Source organism: Meles meles, chromosome Y (assembly GCF_922984935.1).
Source record: "Meles meles chromosome Y, mMelMel3.1 paternal haplotype, whole genome shotgun sequence".
NCBI lineage: Eukaryota > Metazoa > Chordata > Mammalia > Carnivora > Mustelidae > Meles > Meles meles.
The window spans coordinates 10,455,112-10,468,323 of record NC_060088.1 but is presented as its reverse complement, the minus strand read 5'-3'; the positions used below and the strand labels follow the sequence as shown (position 1 = coordinate 10,468,323).

General features: G+C 61.2%; 1 protein-coding gene across 1 annotated transcript; it reads left to right on the top strand.

Moving 5' to 3' along the window:
• Nucleotides 1-3,439: 3,439 nt before the first annotated feature.
• On the top strand, nt 3,440-7,123 carry LOC123935783 (testis-specific Y-encoded protein 1-like). Its single transcript, XM_045996591.1, has 6 exons — nt 3,440-3,489; nt 3,937-4,897; nt 6,250-6,327; nt 6,489-6,600; nt 6,802-6,947; nt 7,052-7,123. Exons 1-6 carry the CDS (start codon nt 3,440-3,442, stop codon nt 7,121-7,123), a joined length of 1,419 nt encoding a protein of 472 aa, XP_045852547.1.
• The last annotated feature ends 6,089 nt before the right edge of the window (nt 7,124-13,212 follow it).

Here is a 13,212-nt window from a genome sequence, read left to right as displayed (position 1 = left end):
GGCGGGCGGATCAGGTAACACCAATGAGCAGAGCTGGAGAAGCAGTTGGCTCAGCAGCTGCCTTGCGGGAAGTGCCATTCCCCAGCCATGAACTCCTGCCCTCAGGTCTCCTAGCCACCGCCTCAGCTTTGAGCCCACCTAAGTGCCTCTTGCCACCCTTGGCAGAGATGTCTGGGTACCGTGATATAAAGGCTCATGCATCACCCCGTTACTTTTCTGTGTTCATCGGTACAGTTTTCCCAATCATCTCCATGGGCAGCCTCCTGTGCCCACTGCAATCACCCAGAGAACAAGGGCCAGCATGCACAGATATATTTGCTACGTGGGTGGAGGAAATGTAGGGTGGTCACCATCAAGGGCTGGGGAGAGGGGCAGGGGAGAATGACCTCTGTTCCCCGACAGGGCCTTGAAACCTTCAAGCAAACCTGTGAATGGCCCATAGAGTATACTCACCAGCCTCCTCATGTGTGCCTGTGTGCATGTGTGTCTGTGTCTGTGTATCCGTCTCTCCCAGGGAACTTCAGCATGTTGAGATGAATATGCAAAAGCCTTGCACTTGTTCTGGAAAGATCCAGAACCTTCAGATGGAGCCGAATGATCAGCCTTGTCCCTCGAACAGGGAACACCTCAAGTCTGGTGCTGGGGAGAAACCCAAGGCCGATTGAGGCCCCCTGTAAAAATATTGAAATGTAGAAATATGATGTCAACCATGTTTATGTGTGTTACTGTGTGTATGCTCGCACACGGTCTTCTTCATGGAAAGGGGCAGGTGAGGTGCCTGAGCTCATGGGATTCCCGTCGGTTCTTACTACTCTGCCTGGGCGTCCTTATTCCGTGGAAGGGATGGGCCCGTATGCTGGCCCAGAGGTCTAGGTAACACAAGCTCTGGGACGGCATCCCAGCGTGGCAGAGGTCCTTCCCCCTGGGGATGGTGGAGGTGGGCAGGGAGAGGAGAGGCACGAAAGGCCAGCTAACAGGGCTCATGTCTTCCCTGGGGAAATGACAGAGGTCAAGGAAAGGGAAGGACGTGCCAGGGTCAAACAGTGTCAAGTTTTGGTGGATGGAGATGACTGTCTTCCAGAGATGCTCCCTTGGTGGATGTCCTCAGACACAGCCCGGGTGGGATTGTAGTTTCATTACTCTGTTGAACCCCAGTGCCAGGGCTCTCCTTTCTTCTAAACAAGGGGCCCGGTCCTTGCTGACACAGTCATCCTCTCAGCCCCAGAAACAGTGGGAGCAAGTGGGGGCCAGGCCCCGTGGAGGGACTGTTGGAGAGGGGAAAGTGGGAGGAAGGAAGGTAGGTAACATGACACGGTCATTCTGGCCCAGGTGGCTGGGCAGAAGTAAAATTGCAGGGAAAGGTGCGCGCGCCCACGCACACACATACACACACACACACACACACACACACACACACACACACCCCCAGACACCATCGGTTTGAAACCGCCCTAAGCCAGAGAGTATTTAGCCACTCACATACACTGACACATACACTCAGGAGCAAAGCCAATCAACACCCGTACCCAACACACAGTGATTCAGTCACTCTCATGTCCTGACATGCACACAGTCACCCTCCCAGGCACACAGCCTTCACACACTCACATGTCCAGAGACACGCTCACATACTGACAACCCCCTGCTGGCCCATGATCCCCAGTTCCCGGCTTCCCTAGAACCTTGGTTTGGGGTCCCCCAGATGGCCAACAAGGGAGAGGGCAGAGTATTGCTGAATGCAAGACCCAGGACACCCACCCATGTGCTGCCTGTCCCATCCTGACCCTGAGGCTGATATGCCTCCTTCTCCATGGTCTGAAGGCAAGCGCCCAAGGCCCTCTATCCGGTTAGACCCCAAAGGGGAAATGCCACCAAAAGGCACACCTAGTCCTCACCAACACCCCATGGAGCATGCTCCCCTGCTTAAGGGCCTAGTGTGCTCAGGCTGCTTCAACCACGTAGGGCACCGTCCTTCTTCTGAGGGCTTTGCCTCACTCCTCCCACTTTCAAATTCTTTGTGACTTTGTGACTAAAAGGCCAGTGTCTTGCACGTAGCATAGACGTGGCCAGCTTTTCAAAACCTGCCCGTTCTGCGGTCATCCACATCTTATGCCATTGCTATGAAGCCCCATGTCTGACCAGCCCCATTACTGACACAGGGCAGTCCAGCAGTCCTTGGTGTCTGTGTACTCCCTGGCTCTTTCCACCCTCTCTTTCTCCGTGACTTCCTCATTGGCGGTCTCCTATTTTCGGGAAATGTGACAGCTGCCCTCGTTGACACCACTGGATTAAGCTCTGCTCAGCCGACTTTTTGTTGTGTGGGTGGTCCTTCCACCCACATGTGGGTGGTCCTTCCTCATAGGCAATGTGTCCTTTGGGTCTATATGCCTTGCAAAATTTGAATTCAGCTGGGGGCAGACCAGTCCTTCCCTCCCTGCCTGGGCCCTTCCTGGCCACTCCCTGCCTGTCTCTCCCTCCCCATCCCTGCACACTCCTCTCCCTCCTGCCCCATCCCTCTCTTCCCTTCTGTCCCTCCCTCCTATTCTCCCTCTCTCTCCCAGCTCTTCTTCTCCTTCTGGGCTTCTCTCCCTCTCTTCCCAGTCTCCCTCTCATCCCACTCTCCCTGTCACCACCCCGGCCTTCTCCAACTCCAAGGCTGTGCTCCTTTTCCTGCAATAATACCAGAGGAGCCTCCTCTAGTGGCTTGGGCAAGGTTGCAAGTGCTGTGTCACTTTGGAGTGTACCAGTAATTCCCAAGCCTGAGCTGGCTCAAGGACTGTCTCAGACATTTTTTCTTCTCCCTGTAGACAGCCATGCATATTTCTCCCTGCAGCGGTGTTTGTTTGCGTTGAGAAGCAGATTTTGAAAGAGTGACACTTGTTGAGACCAAACACCCTGCACTTAACCCCAAGGGAGTTCCCCCTGCTTCTTTCAGGTCAAAATCCCCCAGGACACACCGACCCATTCCTTTTAAATGAGGCCCTCCCATGATGCAACCGCATCGCTGGGGGCCTTGCCATCACCCACGAGGCCTTCCTGACACCTCAGGGGGCATGCATCCTGTCCCTCCACAGTACCCCCTCCCCCGCCCACCCCAGAGCGGACCTCTATGCCGTGTGGTCTTGACTCCAAGGAGATGGGGAGTACCAGAGAAAAGGCACATATGCTCTTAGTGCTCACTTGGGCATCCCCAACCCACTGGTACTGCACTCAGCGACCCACACATACTAAGGGAGAACTTGGAGCAGAGCTAGAAGAAAGACACAAGAGCTCTTGCATGAAAGTCAGGTGATGAAGGAGAAAGCAAAGAGGAAAAGAGACGCAGAAAAAAAGGGAAAGGGTTTGGACAGAAGAAACCACAGTGGGAGCAAGTTTAACTACTAGCTGGCCAGAGGAATTCACAGAGATTCTCTTTGGACTAAATGTCTGGCCTATTAGCATGCACCGAGTGCCAATCCCGGAGCTCACTGAGGCCGGTTTAGCAGCGCTGTAGGCACCCTGGTGGACAGGCACATTGGCTCTTTGCTAATTACTTTAAGGGAAAGTATTTTGCGTGTAGTTTCCTTCTTTTCAGGAAACCGGGGCGGAGGGTGGTGGGATAGGAAGGCCGATGGTCCCTGCGCCCAGCCCCTTGGGGGCGCCCCGGCTTCCCCCCCACCCCCCCACCCCCCCCCCACCCCCGGGCAGGTCAAGGGGAAATCCAGGTGACAGCGACGCGGCCGCCCTTGGAGCACCAGCCGCTGACCCCAGGGCTTTCCCCCACTTGCGCTAAGAGGTGCGCGGGAGGCTTTCGGGCGGCGCGCAGGCACTGGATTCAGCCGCTGGGTTTCAATTCCTGGTGCCAGCCGAGGGGTCCCAGGCGGACGGGTGAGAAAGGGACCGTGGGTCTGTGATGCCAGGGCACTCGCGGGAAAGGCCTGAGCGGTGTCTCTGAAGAAAACGTTTGGGGTCGCGAGGCGCGCAGGCCACAGTGGAGGACGGCCACTGGCGGGCTCCCTGGCTGGCTCTTGCGCGCGCAAGGGAAAGGCTGGTGGTGGCCACGCCCCCTGGCCTATCACTGGTTGGACCCGGAGCTCCCAGCGTTCTGCGCGGGGCTCAGAGTCTCCATCCAGCCCAGGCCGCAGGCGTGGCCGCCCAGGCCCCCCCCACGCCCGCCCCTGCGCCGGCGCCGGCGGCCCCCGCCCCCCACCGCCACGCCGGGCGCTTTGCGCACGCGGGCTTCAGGCCGGCGCACTCTGATAGGCGGCTGCTGCCCACCGCCCTTCCCGGGCGCGGGAGCTGCACCTGCCGGCCCCGCCTCCATTGCCTTCCCTCCGCAGCTGCCTGGGCTCAGGGCCGCGGCCACATGGAGAGTGAGTCGAGGTCCGCGGAAGGCGGGGCTGCCCCAGAATCCGGGAGCACCTTGGTCCCAGAAGGGGGCGGTGAGGAGGCGGCGGCCCTCAGGGAGACCGGCTCCTGCGGGCACGCGGGGGCGCTTCTGGCCCCAGAGGCTGCGGGGGTGGTGGCAGAGGCTGTGCGGGAAGCTGAGGCCCAGCAGGGCACAGAGGAGGCCGGCGCGGGGGAGGAGTTGGTGCTGCTGGTGGAGGACGTCATGGCGGTGGTGGAGGTGGTGGCGGTGGAAGACGAGGTGCTGGCGGTGGAAGACGAGGAGGTGGCGCCAGCACCGCCGGTCGAGGAGCCCAAGGAGCTGCCGCAGGCAGAGCCGGTGCCGCGGGCCGACACAGCCGGCGCCCCACTGGCCGCGCTGGAGGTGGTTCAGGAAGCGCTCCGCTCCGTGGACGCCCAAGCCACCAGGGCCTACATGCGGCTGAAGCGCAGGGTGCATCAGAAGCGGAGCTGTCACCTGGCGCGAAGAAGGGCCATCATCCAGGCCATCCCTGGCTTCTGGGCACACGCCGTATCCTTCCTCCTGCTGGCTGGGTTTTGGCAGCTGTGGAGGAGAGTGGGAGCAGGGCGGCAGGGAGCAGGGCCACAGCCAGGGGCAGGAGAGCTGCGGGGATGGGCCCGGCTCCGGCAACCATGGGCCCCACCCACGTCCAGCCGTAGGGACACCCCCAGCAGTGGGCCCACCCCCCAGCAGTGGCCCCAGCCTTGTACTGCGCAGCATAGCGGGCCAGGGTCCAGCAGCGGGTGGTCCCCGGCCAGGTGGGTGGGGGCGGGGGTGGGGGGGGGTGTGGGCGTTGTGGGGGAAAGGCAAGGGCTGAGACCTGTGCTGTCCTCCCTGAGCAGAAGCCGCGGGCCAGTGCTTTGGGGCCGCAGCACCCCAACACGCCTCTGCGGTCCCGGAACCCGTGTCAACTCTCTCGATTCCTAGCGAAGCCCAGTCACACTTGTCTCAGAGCAGATGTCGGAAGGAAAGGGTTTGGGGGGTACCTGGGGCAGATGGAGAGGCTGCCCACTTCATTCCCTGTCCTTCGAAACCCGTATTGTTCCCGTTCCCGAGTTGACGGCAGACCCAGGGTTGTGTGCGCTTGCACCCACTGAGAGTCAGTCAGCAGGCTGCCAGGCTTCAGCGGACCCCAGGACCCGGGACACGGTGCAGCGGGTGCTACGCACTCGGCCTCCCCAGGCCCTCCTGGGCAGGCCGAGGCCCCCGGCCCAGCTGCTCACAGACACGGTTCCTCCCTTCCTGCCTCAGCCTCTCCATGTCCCCCACCCTGTCTCTCTGTCTCTCTGCTCCCTGCCCACCCTCTGTGTCTCTTCGTCGGGACTTGGGTGTCCCTCTCTCCCCTCCTTCCCGCCGGGTCCTCCGACCCTCTCTCGCTGACGCTGCCGGGCTCTTGCTTGGGACCCTGGGTGTGCAGCCATGCTGCAAGTGAGCGGAAGAGCCCCCTTGTGGCACAGGAGGTCCCGCAAGGGCCCCGGGCTTCAGGTGAGCAGCCAAGCCAACAGGGCTGTGAGAGGGGGACCGAGCACATCCAGACAGCCAAGGAGGTGACTGACTGCCTCCTGGCACAGCCGACCACGGGCACGGGCCAGAGGGACGTAGGAAGGGAGAGCAGGCAGGCTCTTGGTCTTGCCCTGCGGGGCCCCGTCAGCCTCAGCCCTGTTGATCCTCGAAGGCCGGCGACGCCCCAGCGCAGAGCACGGGTGATGACGGGGCACGCGCTGAGGAGGTTGGGAGGGAGGCAGTGCCTGCTGTTTCCGCACACGCCGCATCGGGTCCCTGGCTCTGCGTCGGGAAGGGCCGGGTCGCCCCTGCTTCTCTTTCCGGACCACTGGACCTGGAGGCTCCTTGACCCAAGGCAGATCCTGAATCACCCCCAGATATCAGCCGTGAAAGGTGACCAGGACCCAGACATGCTCAGCTACTTGACCGATTTAGAGGTTCGCCCCGGAGACTGAGGCCGGCGGCCGTGCCTTGGGAGTGGGGTGTGAGCCCGAGGGGGTGCGGCCGAGTTGCTCGGAGCCGCGGTCAGTCAGTCACTCAGGCCAGCCAGGGGACACGTCCCCCTCCCCCTCCCCCTCCTCTGTCTCTGCCGGGGCAGGTGGAGGAACTGGGTCGTCCCAAGTACCGCTGCAGGTTGATGTTTTACTTTGGGAGCAACCCCTACTTCCGGAACGATGTGATCGTTAAGGAGTATCACCTTAGCATTGCCGGTAGGAGTGGGCTTGAGCTTCGGGGGAGCTGGCGGAGGGCCGCCGGGCACGCGGGCCCGGGAGCGGGAAGGGAGGAGGACGGGGGACTCGCGGCGGGCGAGGGGTTTGGCACCGGAGCGGGAGAGCTTGTAGGTTGAGAGGCGAGAGCGGGCGTGGGTCCTAGGCCATGGAGAGCCTCCCTTAAGTTTCCTCGCCCTGCAGGATATAGGGCCACTCGGTGCACTCCAGTCCAGTGGTTCTGGGATTATGAACGTGGAGCTGCCAGCCGCAGGCGAGACACCAGCAGCCTGAACTTCTTCAACTGGTTGTGTGACCCCCGCTGCCCGGGGTCCGACAGGATCGCCGAGGTGAGGCCCCTGCAGCCTGGGTCAGCAACGGTGATGCTGGAGTCCCGGCTGCTGGGGAACGGGCCGGGGGCCCCGTGCTCAACTGGCCTTTTGTCCCCTACCAGGTCATCGTCGAGGACCTGTGGCCCAATCCCTTGCAGTACTACCCGAGGCAGGAAGGCAGCCTGTGGGGATGAGCGGAGCGGAGCGGAGGGCCTGTCGGTGAGGAGCCCGGAGGGCTGGGTCCTGAACTGTGTGTGGAGGGTGCCGGGGACAGTCAGTTGAGTGGCGGAGAAACTGGAGGCTCGGAGGAGCCTGGGCCCACGGAGCAGGTGGCAGGGTGGGAAGTGAGCCCGCGGGAACTCAGAGCACCCACACGGGGCGGAGGATGTGTCTAGTCCGGCAGCTTCACGCCCCCTAGGCCGTCCGCCGGGAAATCCCTGGTCCATCGGGCGAAGCAGGGCTTCTCCACCCCACTTTCCTGAACTGTCTCCCACGGCTGGCGGCCCCTCGCTCGGTCCTGCTGCCACGCATTCCGTTGGGGATGGCCTGCCTGTTTTTGGGAGTCGGGCTCCTTGTCCCATCCCACTCTTGGGCCACGGTTCCCTGACTGCCCTCCACGTTCCTGAGCACCGCCTGTCCTCCCACAGCCATATGGACGTCCTCGGAAAAGGTCCTAGGCCGTCTGCAGGAAGGTCGTGGCGCCCTCGCGGAGGAGGAACAGGCGTCTCCCAAGGACAAGGCCTGCTCTCAACGTCACCTTGGCAATCAGTGGCATCATCCATTTTCACAAAGGGCTAAGACTTTTGTGTGGTTTCTCCTGTTTCTCCGTGTGTGTTAGTGTGAGAGAGATGCGTGTGTCTATGTGTCGGAGCATGGCAGATGGGTGGACGTGGACACCACAGAGCATCCCCGTTTGACCACCCAGAAGTATTTGATGAGGCCTCCCCCGTTGAGAGACATGGCGCCTACGGGGTGCTCTGCCTGCACGCGATAGAGACCAGGAAAAGGTTCAGCAGGGCAGCTCTAGAGAGCATCCTGCCCATAGCTGCAGGGACAGGGGGAAGGGCCATAAACAAGTTCCAGAGCACTTTGTGCCCATGTGTCGGTTGGTATCGGGGGCACAGGAGATGGCCACGAGGAAATCAGCCTCTTGGGATCCTCCAGCCCCGATCCTGTTGGATCCCATGGGTGGGGGTGATGTAGAGCATGGGGGCAGGGCCCGGCAGGGCTTGGCGTGCGGAGAGAAACCCCCCCTCCCTAGGCGGGACCTGGCAGAGGATGGGAAGAGGCAGAGCTCTCTCGGTGAAGTCTTGTTCTTCAGAGCAGGGCACACAGGAGGGGCAAGGTCCTCCCAAGAGGGGCCCTCGTGGCCCCAACGCTCTAAGTGCCATCCTATTCCCATCGCTTGGAGAGCTTTCCCAAGTTGCTCTGCTCCTGGAAGTGTGCCCTGCATTGCTGAGATGCGACGTCATGCATGCTTCTGGTCACGTCACGTCCCGCGCCAAAACCAAGGGTCCCGGGAGGACCAAGCAGGAGGCGGTCACTCGCGATCCCTGGGGACCTCACCCCCCCCCACCCCGGCAGGTACCACCACCCACCGCGGGGGACTTCCCACGGATGTGTGAGGGAACGCAGGGGCGCTCCATGCCATGGGCTGTGTGACATCGTGGGTGTGCTGTGTGTGAGGGAGCAGCGGTGGGCGGGTCCGCGTGCGTGTGTGTGTGTGTGTGTGTGTGTGTGTGCGTGTGCAAGCACGTGTGGCCGCCTGAGCATTCCTCGGAGCGGCGGGCCGTGTGTGTGTATGATCCCGCACTTGCGTGTGTGGACTTGTGCGTCCTCTTTGGCTCCCCTGTGTGCAGGACAGCATGTGTGCTTCGGTGCTGCGTGTGTGCGTTTCGTGTGCGCGTGTGTGGCAAGTGTGTATGCCTGCATTCCGGAGACAGTGTGTGCTTTTGTGTCTGTGTGTTTGCACACCCATGGGAGAGTGTGCGGCAAGGCCTCGTGTGGCTGCATGCACATCGGGGTCGTCTGTGTTCTCGTGTGCTGCGTGTGCATGTCGGCATGGGCACACTTGTGCCTCTGAGTGTGGCCACGTGTGCGTGCCTCGTGGGTGTGTAGGCTTCAGTGCACGCATGTGAGGGTTTGTGGGGAGCGTGCACGTGTGTGTGCTGGACGCCGTGTGTGTAGGTGTCTGTTTCTTGGGTGTGTGTTTACATGAGCAGGACTGTGTCTTGGTGTGGCCGGCTGTCATGCCCGGGAGCAGAGACCGTGTGTTTGTTGCGTATGCCTGTGCTTCGAAGCAGCCAGGCACGTGCGCACGCGTGCACGCAGAATTCCGCAGGCCAGCGTGAGGTGAGTCGTGGGTATGTTGTGTGCACGCATTTTCAGGCACCGCTGGGTGTGTGACCCTGCAGGGCTACACCTGTATGGCTGTGGCCCAGAGACCTTGCATGTGAGGGTGTAGTGTGCATATCCTTGTGTGCCCACAGATTGCTGTTGGGTGTGGTGGGCTTGCCGGCCCAGGGCTTACTGTGGTGTTCTGTGTGTATCTGTGCTGTAGGTGTCGCCACCCCTGCATGCCTCTGTGTTGGAGACTCTGTGTGTGTGTGCGTGTGCGTGCGTGTGTGTGTGTCTGTCTGTCTGTCTGTGTGTCTCCGGGGCCTTCTTTGTGCACCGTTGTGCTGGAGCGCTGCCGTGAGTGTTGTGGGTGCATGTTTCCATGTGCACTTCCGTGTCCAGTTGCGGGGCTGAGGGTGCATGACTCTGTGACAGAGCTAGGATGTGTGCAGGGGTGCCCGTGCAGGGCTTGTGTGCGTGTGTGTGTGAGTGTGTGCGTGCTCAGATGGGTCACGGTCCGTTGTGTATGCCTGTGGGCTCGAGGCCGTGGATGTGGTCGGGTATGTGTGTTAGTGTTTGGGGGCACACACGTGTACGGTGTTGATGGTGAGGCCACCTGTGTTTGCCTGTGCCGGACCCTGTGTGAATTGGGTGTGTTCCGTGCGTGTTTTTGCGAGCACTTATGGGGCTGCATGGAAGGAACGGTGTGCATACCCCAGGTCCAACTGCACGAGTGTGTATGTAGTGTGTACAGTGGGTTCGCATGAGGGTGTGTGTGTGTGTGTGTGTGTGTGTGTGTGTCTGTGTACGCGTGTTTTTCCTAGGATGCAGAACCAGGCTTTTGCTTACATTCTTCCCTCTCCTTCGGGGCACGTGTGTGTGTGTGTGAGTGTGCATGCTCAGGTGTGTTGGGGTCAGTTGTGTCTGCCGGTCGGCCAGAGGCCGTGCATATGGTCTGTCGTGTGTGTGAGTATGAGTCACCTGAGTCACCCTGGTCACACGTGTGGATCTTTATTTGGCGTGGGACCACACGTGTATGCCTGTGCCAGACATCTTGTGGGAGTGCTGTGGCGCGTGTGAGTGTGTTGACAAGAGCACCAGTGTGTCTCCATTCAGGGGCTGGTGTACAGGCCGGAGTTCAATAGAGACACGTGTGTCTTTAGTGTATTCGGGGGGTTTGCATGAGCACGAGTGTCTGTGTGTGTCTGTGTGTGTGAATGGAGCGTGCTGGGGTGTGTTTGCATGTACGCGTGTGCGCCGTGTGTGTGTGAGATCTCCATGCCATTGGAACTGAGGTGACGTGTGCGTGGGTGTGGCACGTGCATGTGTTGGCACGGACACGTGTGTGTTGCAGTTCCTCTGTGTTTAGAAGAATAGTGTGTGGATCTGTGTGGCCCCATTCACGCCAGGGTGTCAGCCTCTGTGTGCGTGCGTGCGTGTGTGCCCATTTGCCATCTCCATGCCTTTGATTCAGAGATCAGGTGTGGGTGGGTGTAGCATGTGCCTGATTTGCAGGAGGACGTCGGTGTCTCGCGTCTGTCCGTGGTTAGAATAGCATGTGAGTGTGATTGTGTGTGGACTCATGCACCTCTGGGTGCCCGGAGTTTGCCTCTGCTGCGTGTGTGTGTGCACGAGTGTACACTTGGGCCATGTCCATGCCTTTGTTTCGGAGAGCGTGTGTGGGAATGCGTAGCCACCTGATGTGTGCCCAGTGACCGTGTGTCTGTGTCTGCGTATCTGTCCCACCCACGGAGGTTCAGGCTGCTGAGATGCATATGCGGGAGCATCGCCGTTGAGCAGAGGCAGGAGAAGCTTCACGGGCAGCGACGTGATCAGCCTGGGTCCTCGTCGCAGGGAAAACCTGAAGTCTGGTGCCGGGGCGAAACACGGGTCCGATGGAGGCCCCCAGGGAAAAACACTGAAATGTCGAAGGCCGATGTCACCCGTGGTCCTGAGCGTTACCGTGGGTACGTGCGTGCGTGCTCTTCTTCGCGGCAAGGGGCAGGTGGGGTGCCTGAGCTCATGGGCTCATGAGGTCGGTGCTTACGATTCTGCCTGGGAATCCCCATGCCGAGGAGGGGATGGGCCCGTATGCTGGCCCAGAGGGCCGAGTCACACAAGCTCTGGGACGGCATCCCAGCGGGCGGAGGTCCTTCCCCTGGGGATGGTGGTGCTGGGCAGGGAGAGGAGATGAGCGAAAGGCCGGCTAACGGGGCTCCTGTCTTCCCTGCGGTAATGACAGAGGTCAAGGAGAGGGGGGAAGGACGAGCCAGGGCCAAAGACGCCCCGTGTCCAGGTTCGGTGGATGGCGGGGACAGTTCTGCGGAGTGCTCCCCGTGGATGTCCTCAGACACATCCACTGCACACAGCACGGTGGGACTGCAGATTCATTAGTCCGTCGAACCCCAGAGCCCGTGCTCGCTACTGGTCTAGCAAGGGGCCGGGCTCTTGCTGACACAGTCACCCTCTGCACCTCCGAACCAATGTGACGGAGTGGGGACCGGGCCCCGAGGGGGGACTGTTGGAGTGGGGACGGCGGAGGGGCGAACGTAGGAACGACGACACTCTCCTTCTGGCCCAGGAGGCTGGAGGGAGTATAAAGTGCCGGGAAAGGTGCGCTCGCAGCACAAGCGCGCGCATACACACGCACACAGAGGCACACCATCGGGTGAAGCACCCCACCCCCTGCCACGGACTCTGTAGCCACTCACATGCACTGACACATACACTCGGCCGCAAAACCAGGCGACCCCCCCACGCCCAAACACACACACACACACACACACACACACACAGTGATTCGGTCACTCTCACGTCCTGACAGGCACACACTCCCCCTGCCAGGCACACACCCGCCACACACTCACGTGTCCAGAGGCACCCTCATACGGAGCAACCCACGCTGCCCCATGATCCCCAGTTCCCTGCTTCCCTAGGTCCTTGGCTTGGGATCCCCCAGATGGGCAACAGAGGAGAGGGCGGGGTATTGCTGAAGCCAGACCCAGGACACCCACCCGTGTGCGGTCCGTCCCACGCGGACCCTGAGGCTCACATGCCCCCTTCTCCACGGTCTGCAGGCAAGCGCCCAAGGCCCCCTACCCGCTGACGCTCTACCCTCTGCCCTCTATGCCCCCCAAAGGGAAATGCCCTCAAAGGCACACCTCGTCCTCACCAACACCCCAGGGAGCATGAACCCCTGCCGAAGGGCTGAGCGCGCGCAGGCTGCTTTGACCGTGTTGGGCGCCGTGCCTCTTCGGAGCTTCAGCCTTTTGTGCGTAGGCCCGTGGATAGACCTACGGCGTGCAGAGTACCTGCTACGAGCCTCAGCTGGGAGGTGGTGACGTGAGGCCCTGGGTCACTCCGCCCCCGAGCGGGTGTCTACTCGGCTGAGACGCCTCTGCCTAGGGACGCCCGCAGAGGTTCCAGTCTGCGGCCAGGACAGTGGGGGAGAGGTGAGCGTCTGCGCAGCAGGCAGGCGCTCCGTTTCCCCAGCTAGAGTGGCTCCAAGGGCAGCAGCCGCGAGGGTGAGGTTCCAGAGGATCCTTTCTGCCCTTCAGCAGGCCCACCCCTCCTCCCAACATTTGGTAGGAGAACCTTTCCTGCGGCAGCGGCTCCTTCCAAAAGGCGGGATTGGCGGCCAAACTTCACGGATGCTTCCTGTCCCTTGCTTGCACCGTGCAGTGTGAAACGCCTGTTCCGTGTCCGGCTGTGGAGTGGATGATCTGTATGGCCCAGCCCTGCCCCTTGCGGGGCGGGTGGAGGTGCCCGAGACTCCAGCAGGGCAGGCTCGCCGCTCTAGCGGCGTTGGGGAGGCCGATCTTCTGGGCATCTTGGTCTGGAAATGCCCGAGTATCCTTGGCTCGCTCCCGCATTGCTGCCACCAGGCCCTGCTTGTGCTCGGCAGCTGCAGGTGCCATACGTGCTGGTACTTCACTGAGCCGCGGGA

Excerpts from the sequence above, each read along its gene's own strand:
- LOC123935783 (XM_045996591.1), top strand. The coding sequence starts at position 3,440 with ATGCACCGAGTGCCAATCCCGGAGCTCACTGAGGCCGGTTTAGCAGCG. Across the intron at positions 3,490-3,936 it reads GAGGCCGGTTTAGCAGCGCT|AAAACGTTTGGGGTCGCGAG; the intron begins GTAGGCACCCTG and ends GTGTCTCTGAAG. Across the intron at positions 4,898-6,249 it reads CTGGCTTCTGGGCACACGCC|ATCCTGAATCACCCCCAGAT; the intron begins GTATCCTTCCTC and ends GACCCAAGGCAG.